Source organism: Callorhinus ursinus, unplaced genomic scaffold (assembly GCF_003265705.2).
Source record: "Callorhinus ursinus isolate GAN/ISIS: 27379988/994484 unplaced genomic scaffold, GSC_fseal_2.0 scaffold3, whole genome shotgun sequence".
Classification (NCBI taxonomy): domain Eukaryota; kingdom Metazoa; phylum Chordata; class Mammalia; order Carnivora; family Otariidae; genus Callorhinus; species Callorhinus ursinus.
Window position 1 is genome coordinate 51,937,767 of NW_027397065.1, and position 12,629 is coordinate 51,950,395.

At 41.8% G+C, this 12,629-nt stretch overlaps 1 protein-coding gene across 10 annotated transcripts in view; it reads left to right on the forward strand.

Annotated features, from left to right (window-relative positions):
* Positions 1 to 427: 427 nt before the first annotated feature.
* The window catches only part of CSNK1A1 (casein kinase 1 alpha 1), a 47,501-nt gene continuing 35,299 nt past the window's right edge, over positions 428 to 12,629 (forward strand). For 2 of the 10 annotated variants that reach the window (XR_012377569.1, XM_073890877.1), the window contains exons 1-2: positions 431 to 1,113; positions 1,736 to 1,842. Coding sequence is in view for 7 of the 10 variants with exons in the window: in XM_073890877.1 (XP_073746978.1) it covers positions 991 to 1,113; positions 1,736 to 1,842 (230 nt within the window). In the remaining 3 variants the exon portion in view is untranslated. Of the gene's footprint in view, positions 1,114 to 1,735; positions 1,843 to 12,629 lie in introns of all 10 variants that reach the window. The other 8 variants (XM_073890879.1, XM_025867273.2, XM_073890880.1 and 5 more) reach the window with 8 other exon arrangements.

The window sequence follows — 12,629 nt, forward strand, 5'->3', positions numbered from 1 at the left end:
CCGGAGCCCTGACCAAACCGAGCCCGCCCAAGGCTGCTTTTCTCTTCCTCTCCACCAGAGGCGATAGCCTCTCGCAAAACAGAATTGGGCTGGAACAGGCCGGTCTGAGGGAGTGGCCCAGGCAAAGATCAAAGGTTAAAAATCGCCTCAAATGAAGAGCAAAGGTCAAAACTCCTAAGGAAGCCAGAAGTTCCCATCCTCCACGAAGAATGAAGGTGACTCCTCCCTAACATACTCTCGGAGCCCGCGGCCGCGCGCCCTTTCAGAAACCAGGCGGGTCCGACATGACTAACAGGTAGCTCGATCGGACCAGCTAACAACCGGAAATGGAAGGGAGCCCCGGGCGGGGGTGAGGAGGGGCCACCGCACGCCTGCGCAATCAGCAGGGTTGCAGTACGCATGCGTGGTTGGGCGATGACGGGGTGACGCTCGGAGCGTGGGCCGCGACTCTCACGGATCCGGTTCCGCCCTCCCTCTCGTTGCCGACCCTCCGGGGCTAGCGCCCGAGATCCCTTTCCCAGAGTGCTCTGCGCTGTGAAGAAGCGGCTCCCGGGGACTGGGGGCATTTTGTGTTGGCTGGAGCCGGAGTAACAAGATGGCGGCGTCGGCGGAGTGACAGGGGTCCCTCCGGGCGGGAGCCGGCGGCAGTGGTGGCAGCGGTATCGCCGCCCTAAACCACCGCGCCCCTTTTCCAGCCCGCGACGTCGCCGTGAAAGCGAGCCAGCGGCGGCCGCCCAAAAACAAGTGGCCCAGCTTCGTAACCGAGAGAACCCACTCACAAACTGCGGCCTGGCGAAAAGAAGCCTAATTGAGCGGCGGTGATCAGGTTCCTCTCGGCCGATTCTGGGCCCTGTAACGCCTTGAAAGAGCCAACGTTTTTCGTTTCCTGCCGCTCTCCGCAGCCTTGTTCCGCGGACGAGCCCCTGAGGCCTCCGTCCTCCCCTCAGAGGTGTCGGGGCTTGGCCCCAGCCTCCATCTTCATCTCTCAGGATGGCGAGCAGCAGCGGCTCCAAGGCCGAATTCATTGTCGGAGGAAAATATAAACTGGTACGGAAGATCGGGTCTGGCTCCTTCGGGGACATTTATTTGGCGATCAACATTACCAACGGCGAGGTAATCACCCGGGGTGGGGTTCACGACCACGCTGCGCCAGTCCTCACCCCCCCCTCCCCAATCCCCAAAGTGCTCGGGCTTTTCCCTATCACAGGCACGTACCGGGGAGGGGAGTCCAGAGAGGGAGCCAGTTTTCCTGGCTTTAGGAGCCTCCCCCGCTCTCCTTCCCTAAAAGGCAAAGAACCCGATAGAAGGGTTGGGAGAACCTATGAAGTTTCCCAGCTTGTTAAAAATGTACCTTAATCGAACTTTTTAAACTGTCGTTTAAGACGAGATCGGCAAAATCGTATTTCTCTAATCCCCATGTTTTCCCCACTATATGGATTTATTCTACTGGGGTTCTTGCTTTCGATCGTCAGTTTCCTTCAAAACCTTTCATTACGTTTTCTGGATGAATCATTTTTCTGCACCTTCGAGGACGTGCCGATTTCGTCATTACCCCCTGAAGAGGCCTTTGAGGCTGGTTGCCTCGTTTTATAATTACAAAGAGAACTTTCTCTTCTGAGCCTCTCACTTCACCTTCTAGTCTCGAGTTGGAGCTTTGCTAATGTCTCCCTTCCTCTCCCAAGTGACATTGAATCCTTAGGGATGTTGATGCCATCATCCCCTCTCTCCCCTGCAGGAAGTGGCAGTGAAGCTAGAATCTCAGAAGGCCAGGCATCCCCAGTTGCTGTACGAGAGCAAACTCTATAAGATTCTTCAAGGTGGGGTGGGCATCCCCCACATACGGTAAGACCCCGTGAGCAAACAGGCGGTACGCCGAGGGAATCCCAGTACGGCCTGAGGGAAATGGGCAGAGGAAGGCAATAGCAGCAGCTGATTCCGGGCCTTGGTATCTGAGTTACCTGGGTTTACGATAGCCGGTGGTTTCCTGAGAACCGTAAGACACCACAGTCACTGAGTAAATTTTTAGTTTGCCAACTTCGTTTAGAATTTGTTTGTTACACTGTTCCATTTAGCTTCTCTCATTCTTCTCTCGAGGCTTTCATTTGCAGTTAAGTTAGGCGAGTCATCTTTGATCCCTACGCGGCTTGTCTGCTGCTTTCTTTACGCGGACACCTCTGATGTTCTTAGGTTTATCCAGTGAAGTGGATTTGAAGGTGCCAAGTGACCGGGTTCGGCCAGTTCGGGTTGCTATTGGAGTTGGCTTGGGAAATGGCTGCTCTTTTGTTGTGTTTTTGTTCCAACATGTCTTCCTCCTCCGCTTAGAAAATGGCGGAACGACGTGACTCAACCGCATATTCCTGCCCTTTCCTAGGCTTGGGTTCACAAGTTACTCTTCCTTGCTTCCCCCTTTAGCAGCTCTGAGTGGATTAAACCTTTGAAAAGCCAAGAATAAAGGTGCGGGTGGCGGTGGGGTTCAAGGAAGGAGATGGCATAATGACAGTCTGTTTGTGATCCCTGCAGCAGATGCGACATGAAATGAAATTATACTATGCAAAATCCCTCACAGTCCCTTTATAAGTGTTATTCTTTCATGAAGGGTAATGTTGGCTACATTTCAGCTTGTGTACTAAATTTTGTAATGGCAAAGGCAGTTTGACTACTGCTGTGTTGAAATTGACTCAAATCAGTTGTATTAAAAAGAAAGATTAATCTGGTAACCACAGTGTGATGAGTAACTTTAACCTGTTGAGTTACTTGATCAGTAACTCCTCACATCAGGGAAATTGTGGCCTTTTGGGGGGATGGGATATTGGTGAAGGCAAACAGCAATAGTAATCAGGATAAAAGATGACCACATAAAGACATTGGATATTTTAAATGGTTAACTTTAAAGGTTATGTTTGACTTTGAGATTAAAAACCATCTTCCTGGAGTAGAGGCTAAAATGTAGTGTAAAGCCAAGCCATTTTTCAACACTCATACATAACATTTGTAAAAAAGAACCAGAGACAGTTAAGAATTAAGTGGAGTGATAGTTACCGTAATTTCTTTTTCTATTCCAGTTTATATTCCTTAAATCTTGAATTAAGTACTGAATTGCATACGTTAATTCAGTTGTGGAAGCAACCCAAATAATACTATCCTTAAAAAAATCTCCAGTGCTGATAGACATTTTTAATGGAGAAGTTGAATGGTAAAATATTTTCTTGGTTGTGAGTGATAAATTACTTAGAAGAAACTTACAGGTTTATTTTATAAGGTAGATTAATGTGAAGTCCAAGATGATGGGAGATTTTAAATGATTCCTATCCACTCCCCCCCCCCCCGAAAAAAACCTGCTGAGAAAATGAATGTTACTCTGGAAGAATGAAAAAAAAATTTTTTTAAAGAATGAAAGTCTTTATTAAAATGTCTAGCTTTTTATTCCCTCAAAATAAAAAGGCCATTGCATTAGCCAAAAAATTTAAAACGGCTTTCCTTTTGCCTTTAAACATATCTCTCCACCCCTGCCCCCCCCCGATTTGCTTTCCATACTGTAGTTTTTCCTAGAATTACACATAAATGCAATCATACAGTATGAGGTCATTTGTGTCTGACTTCCCTCACTTACCGTAATGCTTTTGAGATTCATCCATGTTGGGAGGTTTTAGAAATTTCACAAATCATGTTGAATTTAATGTACTAGAAATAACTTTCAAAAAGCATTAAGCATCTGGCATTTTCATTACTAAACCCTTTTATCTGGTAGCTTTTATTTAAAGGCAGTGCTGATACAGACCAACAAGAGCCATAGGTAATATACTGAATAAGCACATGAATAAATGAAATTAACTCGTGAGCGGAGTAACAGGCATCTATTATAAGATGTTGAGTGCAGATAGTTGTAGTTATAAACTGTGGGTGGAGCTAAAGAGAGATTAACCTGGCTTTCAAATTAACGCTTCCTGGGAGAAGAGATGGGATTTCAGGATCCGGATGTAAGGAAGAAAGCTTGGTTGAACTGGTTGGGGAGGGCATCAAGAATACAGTGTGGCTTCTGGGAGTGGTCTCTAATCAGAAGGTAGTAATTGGATGAGGGTGGAGAAAGAGTAAATTTGTTTTACGAGTGGTGGAGTCTGGTACATAGAAACAATGGTGGTTCATTGGTTGTAAAGTGTGAGAGAACTGTTTTTCTACTCAAGTGAAAAGGGTAAGAAAGACTTTGCATAAGCATTCTTTATTTGGGTGGCAGCGTCTTCCCATCCCCTCAGTTTGTTTCCCACTATTTCCACATCACCTATATATAGCATACGGGTAAATATTTGGTAAATATTGAACTATTTTGACTTTATTGAGATTAAATGAAGCAGTTTATGTGTTATCCATTGTTTTAGATGGATGTAAGTATATTTAGATTTGGGATGCTTGGCTGGCTCAGGTTGGTAGAGCACGCAGCTCTTGATCTTGGGGTCATGAGTTCAAGCCCCATGTTGGGTGAAGAGATTACTTTTTAAAATCAGTTTGGATTTTGCTGTAATTACACTTAACTCCATCTTCTCCCCTGTACCCCAAACCCCTTGAATTACTTTCGGATATCCTAAAACAAGGGCCGAAAATGATCTAGCCCACATAGCCGACCTGACTAATTTTTACTTGGTAAGGGATCTATTGTTATGCAGAAGCATGGCATTCAGGGTACAGAGCGGAATGACGGTGGTGTTTAGTCTCCATGTTTTTAAGAAACTAGGGTCATTCTTTAGTTAAGAAACTGAAATCGTTAATTGACTTCTGGAAGCTCATTAAAAATTACTATTTCTGTTACCATCTTCTCTGTTTTTGTGGTACTCAATTTGAGTCGAAATAACGTGATCTCTAAAGAAGCATTTATGATACCAAGCTCTAGGTCTATCATGTGGTGTTGACAGTGATCTTGGGTCAGTCAGTCCTTTAACCTCTTTGGGCCTATCAGTTAGTTTGCTCATCTGTGAAATGCAAAGAGGATTTTACCATGTTAATAATTTTCTAATTCTTTTGGAATAGGAAAGAAGAATACTGGACCGAAAGGTTTAGGGTTTCCTAACTGTTCTAGAAAAAGTTTTTTGTACTGAGCTTTCAGGTAGGGTTTTATTTGAACAGAGTTCTCTACTTAAATAAGTCACCTGCCTCATTGATATCAGAACTTCTAGCTCTGAAAATTTGAGACTTCTTTTTGGATGATAGTAGCCAGAAAGCATTTCAGATGATAGTAGCCAGAAAGCATTTCATCACAGTTTGATGTTAGGTCTAGATCTTATCTTTGACTCTTATTTTAGTACAGAGACCCCTCTCAAGACTTTAAAAATGCCATCTGCATCAGATAAACTATCAGTTACCATTTAAAAGGAAGTAAATTAATGCAATATATTTTTATAGGGAAATGAATAAAGAAGATGGGAGGGGCATGGGAGAATTGTTGCCTTGTTTTCAACCACTTTTTTGCCCTCTCTGAATGGCAAGTATTATAGAAGATATAAAGTACTAGTTAATCCTTACTCTTCAGTGTTAAAAGCAGCTTAAATTTTAATCTTAGCTTTTTGGCACTGAGCATATATCTTGCAAATAAGTTCTAATGCTGCTATCAGAGAACAAAGATGACATCTGCACTGGCTACGTCTTTATTACAGATCACTGGGTGCATGAGAAAGGTGATAATTAAATCATAGAAACTGAATCCCTACATATACACACTAACATATATACCTACATATTATATGCATACACAGCATACTAAAGATGCTTTATATCGGTTTATAATGGATTTCTAGTTGCGGAATAATGTAATGATGCTTAAGTAGCATTTGTGAGCTAAATGAAACCTGAATACAGCCTAATATCTCACAAATTAGATGGCTGAGTCTCTGAAGGGTTACTGGAGTCTCCTAACTCCTAATTTTTCTGAGCCATTTTCACCTCTGTCAAGGTCAGCATTGCCTGCTCACAAACCCCACACCTTTTCATTTGATGCTACAGAGCCATACTATGCCTCCTTCACTTTATGGCATTTCGCCTCATTCAGGGAAAGTGAAAAACTCTTCTATAAATGTAAGTAACTTATTGTTGTTTTTTTTTAAAGATTTTATTTATTTATTTGACAGGGAGAGACAGCGAGAGAGGGAACACAAGCAGGGGCGGTAGGAGGAGAAGCAGGCTTCCCATTGAGCCAGGGAGCCTGATGCGGGGTTCGATCCCAGGACCCTGGGATCATGACCCGAGCCGAAGGCAGACACATAACGATTGAGCCACCCAGGCACCCCTAAAAAGATCCATTTACTTTAGAGAGAGAGCAGGGAGGGGCAGAGGGAGAGGGAGAGAATGAGAATCCCAATTAGACTCCCTGTTGAGTGGGAAGCCTAATGGGAGGCTCAATCTCAAAACCCCAAAGCCATGACCCGAGCTGAAACTAAGAGTCAGACACCTAACTGACTGAGCCACCCAGGTGCCACCCCTTAATAGTTTTCAAATATAAGTGAATACCTAGTTAAAATGAGGGTTTTTTTTTTTTTTAAGATTTTATTTATTTGACAGAGAGCAAGAGCAGAAATAAGCAGGGGGAACGGGAGAGGGAGAAGCAGGCTTCCCACCGAGCAGGGAGCCCGATGCGGGGCTCGATCCCAGGACCCTGGGACCATGGCCCAAGCCAAAGGCAGACGCTCAACCGACTGAGCCACCCAGGTGCCCCAGAACGATGGGTTTTGTTACTGTTTTTGTTTCTAAAACAATCTCAGGTGGCTTTTGAAATTTAAATGACCAGTAGTCACGTAACATGGATGTGTTTTAATGTTTTTTTTTAATGACATGTGATTTTTATACAGTAAAATGCACAGCTTTCAGTGTGCCATTAAATGAATTTTGACAAATGTATACACTGGTATAGCCCACGCTCCCTATTGAGATAAAGAATATTTGATTTTTTTGAATACAGCTAATCCATGGTAAGCTACATTTTGTGGCAAGATAGGTTTTATTTATTTATTTTTAAATTGGTCTTTTGGATCATATTTACATATTTATTTTTCTGGATATGATGTTGATTTGCCCGTATGCAAGACTATAGGTGAATAATGTTTTTATCACCATGAAGTACACTATACAACTTGCCTAATAAAATGATCAGGTGGGGTGGTGAACAATGAGTAGCATTTGAGATCTTTGCCTCATTCTCCTTTGAAGAACAGGAATACTCCCTTTTTCTTGCCTGAAAGTCCTCAGTGGGGTATGTTTTAATGGGGACTTTGGAAGTGTACAAAAAGATTTAGCTGGAGAGTACATTCTGATCCTCAGTATAAAAGGAAATGGAAAGAGCATTATATGAGAGTCAAGAGTTAGGGATCCTTCTGCGATGTCATGTAGATTTCAACCTAGAATGAATTCTGTAATATGTAATGTCAGCTTTCATTTATAGAAGGGATTTCATAAGATTAATTAGGTCTTAAGAGTTTTTTTTAATAAGATTTTATTTATTTATTTGACAGAGATTGCACAAGCTGGGGAGGAGGGGGAGTGGGAGAGGGCGAAGCACGTTCCCCACCGAGCAGGGAGCCCTGGGATCATGACCTGAGCCGAAGGGAGACCCTTAACCAACTGAGCCACCCAAGTGCCCCTTAAGAGTTTTATTTTTTTAATGTATAATATAAGTTGGTGAGACCAGAGGCACCTGGGTGGCTCAGTTGGTTAAGCATCTGCCTTCAGCTCAGGTCATGATCTTGGGGTCCTGGGATTGAGCCCTGCATCAGGCTCTCTGCTCAGCTGGGAGTCTGCCTCTCCCTCTGTGCTCCCTCCCACTCTCAAATGAACAAAATCTTTTTTTTTCTTAAGATTTTATTTATTAGAGAGAGAGTGCGAGCACAAGCAGGGGGAGCAACAGGTGGAGGAGGAGAAGCAGGCTCCCGAGCCAATGTGGGGCTCAATCCCAGGACCCTGGGATCATGACCTGAGCCGAAGGCAGACGCTTAACCAACTGAGCCACCTAGGTGCCCCTCAAATAAATAAAATCTTTAAAAAAAAATTGATGAGATCAGTAGGATAAACTATGGCTCTTTCATTCTCTGTTACGGTAATAATTTGTTCTAACTTTAATGTATAATTGCCTTTTATTTATAATGTTAGTACATACTAAAATAAGTGAGTAGTTGGTTGAATACAGTGTGGCTAAACATTCATTTTTCCATGTATGTGCAAGAAAGAAAAGTAGAATTGACCATTATTCAGACAATGCACGTGGTCTTATTTAATCATTACAACAATCCTGTAAGTTGGGGTTTAATATAAAGTGAGAGTCAGAGTAGTTAATTTGCCTAACCTCAGCACATCCAGTGTGTTGTTTAAATAGATCTTACTGCATCTTCAGAGTGTGCCAGTGGTTCCCAAACTTTGCCCATTGGAATAACATGGAGAAGTTTTAAAAAAAATTGACACTTGGCTCTTAATCTTACATATTTTGATTTAATGGGTTTGGGTATGCCTTAGGCATCAAGAGTTAAAAAAAAAAAAACAACTCCCCAGGTGATTCTCATACACGGTAGAGTTTAGGAACCGTTTTAACTGTGCCCTATTTCAAGGTTATAATGGTTCTTTCCTGTCCACACCCATCAACTCCCATCTTTTCTAGAATTACAATTTAGTAAGGCTGCTTTCTTAACTTACCTCCTCCTGTGAATTAGGAGGTTAATTCAGGAAATCCTATACCAAGAAACATGGCACTGGAAAGTACACTGTAATCCCATATAATCAAATGCTTTGATTTCTGGAAAGTATCTAACACCAATATTTGAAACCATTTTTGTACTCCCATGTTCCAGATGCATTCCTATAAGAAAGCATTCTAGAAATTCCTTGAGGGAACGAACCATGTCTTGCTGATAGAGGTATCTTTTGTTTCTTAGCCTAGTGTTGGCTAAGAAGGCACTAATGACTCACAATAAGGAAATTCTTTTATTTTATATTCATTCATTCATTCATTTTTTTAGAGAGCAAGCAGGGGAGGGGCAGAGGGGGAGAGAATTTTAGGCAGACTCTGTATTCAGTGTGGAGCCCAGAGTGGGGCTCCATCCCACAACATGAGCCGAGACTAAGAGTTGGACACTTAACTGACTATGCCACCTAGGCGCCCCTATCAGCGTACATTTACTTTTTAATGGAACCCTATACAGAGTTTGGCTTCTACTACACATTTATAGAACTTTAGGAGTACCTGATGTATGCATAGTTCCTAATGGGAATATTTATCATCTCTGTAGTACTTAGTATTTCTTGAGTATTCAGCTAAACTCACTAGCTGGCAGCAAATTCACAAATGGAAATGTGGCTGTACTCGTTTCTTTAGCTCTGAAAGCTGGTATAAAAATACTACCATATCATTAAATGCTAATGTCCATTAATTTTACAGTGAAGGCTTGCTATTGTGGACATTTATCAGCTTAAGTATCTGTTAGCATCCCTTAGTATCTCTTAGTAGTGTTGGCCTTTGGAATTTCTCTTGGTTCTTGTTCAGCAACATCAGGAAGTGGCAACTTTTGTACTGGAGATTTTTTTCTTAAGGGAGACAAGATGGTGACAGTGGGTTTGTCATCCATATGTTTCATTTGTGCCATCATTAAGTGTATAGTGGAGAGGTGTTCAGATTAACCTGAACTTCAGGTTATACTGTATTTCAGCTCATCTGGAAGCTGCTCTAAGTACTTATTTGTTAAATTGGCCTACACTACCAGACTGTTCTGTCCTTAAGGTGACTTTTACGGAAAGGGGAGTGTGAGATTTGTTTATAAATTGCTTTGTTAGAAGGTAATAGCATGAAATATTTATAAGTTTTAAGTTTCACATTTTCCAAGTCTTAGTTACATTAGAAATGTTTAATACGTTGTTCTTGGTAACAACTAAAATAATGAAATTCTAAGGAAACTGGGATTTATGCCTTTACATAAATACCATTTTTTTCCATTCCTTTACTATGCTGTTCATTAAGTATTTAGGTTAGATTGTTTTCTTTTTGGCTGTTCTTCCTTGATTAAAATTCTTTTTTTTTTTTAAGAGTAATTTATTTATTTGAAGGGGGGGTGCATCGGGGAGGGGCAGAGGCAAAGAGTATCAAGCAGACTGCTGAGTGCAGAGCCTGACATGGGGCTCAGTCCTATGACCCCGAGATCATGACCTAAGTTGAAACCAAGAGTTGGCCACCCCATGCCACTCAGGTGCTCCTTGATTAAAATTACTCTTACCACCGGGCTCCACTTACTGAAATCCTGGTGTTCCCATTTTTGAACCTCCATAAGATTAATACCTTGTATCCCTCTGAGAGAACAGAGTAATGTTAGCTTCTCTTCAAATGAAAGCTCAGATGTTCAAAAGTGTCTTAGAAACTTAATATACTTTACAGTATCTCCTACAATACTTTCTAGAGGATAAGCATCTTTTATTCAGTCAAGAAACCTGTATGAGTGCCTGTTATGTGCCAGGCATAGTTAAGATACTGGGCATATTTCAGTGAACAGAAAAAATTTTACGAGACTTTCATTCTTTTTGAGCATATGCAATGCATCTGGCATATAGTTGTGAATTCATCTCTTTTACTGAAAATTAGGAAGGATGTGTAAATCTCAGACAGTGTGAGGACATGGTTCCTTAACATCAGAGGGATAGTATCCTGAGTATAAGCCCTAAATAGTACCCTGAACCATCTAGAGACTGCTTTGATTGGTCAGGTCAGTGGGACCCCATTCTGGTTCCCTGTGAATCATACTTCTATTTCTCAAACATTAACCATGCATAATAATTATCTACAGAGCTTGTTAAGGGTGCCTATAGCACTTACCTGCAGTTTCAGGCACATAGGTACAATAAATATTAAAACAGAGATTGGAGAAACATTTTTTTTATTTCTTATTTTTTTAAGATTTTGTTTTTGGGACGCCTGGGTGGCTCAGTTAAGCAGCTGCTTTCAGCTCAGATGATGATCCCAGGGTCCTAGGAACAAGTCTTGCGTGGGGCTCATTGTTCAGCAGGGAGCCTGCTTCTCCCTCTGCCTGCCACTACCCCCTGCTTCTGCATGCGCTCGCTCGCTCTCTGGCAAATAAATCTTAAAAAAAGATTTTTTAAATCTCTGTACCCACTGTGGGGCTCGAACTCACAACCCTGGGATCAGAAGTCTCATACACTGCTGACTGAGCCAGCCAGCTATCCCTGGAAAAAGATTTTTTTTTTAACAGCTTTCAGGAGAAAATTGACATACATAAATCGTCACCTATTTAAAACGTACAGTTCATTGGTTTTCAGTGTGTGTGCAGAGTTGTGCAACCATCACCATAATCTGATCTTAGAATATTTGTTAACTGGTAAACAAGGAAGTAAAGTGATCTTGTTTCACTGTGTCCCAACCATGCTGGCTTCTTTTAAGTTTGTTGTGAATACCAAACTTCAGGCCCACTAACTCCCATCCACCCCTTTACCTGGCCATCTTCCATTTTATACTTCCAAGACCAAGAATTAACCATGCTTCTTCATCAGAAAAGCTTTCCTTAATGACTCTAAAAGATAGATTGGGTTGCCGTAATTTGGACCCTCTCAGCACTGGTCTCTCCTTCCTCACTTGTTTCTTTTTAAGTAAGCGCCATGCCCAGTGTGGAACCCAATGTGGGGCTTGAATTCAGGACCCTGAGATTGAGACCTGAGCTGATACCAAGAGTTGGCCACTTAACCAGCTGAGCCACCTAGGTGCCGATCACGTGTTTTTTATTTGCATGCACACACTGCTGTAAGCTTGAGAGCAGGAATTAATTTAGTTTTGTTAGATACCATAATATTGAATGGATCAATAAATAGTACCTTTAGTACTGGATAGTGATATGGTCATATATAAGGCACATTTTTTGGTTTTGTGTTTTTATAATTTTTTGGATTAAGGAACAGTTATGCATCTTTGAAGGCAAAGGGCAAGGAGCAAGGAGACTAAGGAACTTGAAAATGTTACAGCATTAATTCAAGGCTGTATTGTGATCAAAGATTAGTAGTAGCAGTTTTGGAGGATTCGGATGAAGAAGGAAAGCAAATTATCTTAGTTGATGGTAGTATTGCTGAATAAAACATGTATTTGTTACCCAACTCTCAGATCTTACTCTGTAGTCTCTTCACCTTAAAAATTAGTTTTGAGGATGGGGATTAAAGAGTGCACTTACCATGATGAGCAATGTATAGAATTGTTGAATCATATATTGTACACCTGAACCTAATATAACACTGTACGTTAACTAACTGGAATTAAAATTAATTAACACTTAATTAAAAAAAACAAAAAAATTGGTTTCGATGGGCGCCTGGGTGGCTCAGTTGTTAAGTATCTGCCTTCGGCTCAGGTCATGATCCCGGGGTCCTGGGATCGAGCCTCGCATCAGGCTCCCTGCTCGGTGGGAAGCGCGCTTCTCCCTCTCCAACTCCCCCTGCTTGTGTTTCTGTTCTCGCTGTGTCTCTGTCAAATAAATAAATAAAATCTTAAAAAAAAAATTGGTTTCTAAGCAGGGATTCTTAACCTGGTAGGGGTATAACCTCGCAAGGAGGGATAGGAAAAAAATTACATCTTATCTTTTTCTTAAGATTTTATTTATTTGGGGCACCTGGGTGGC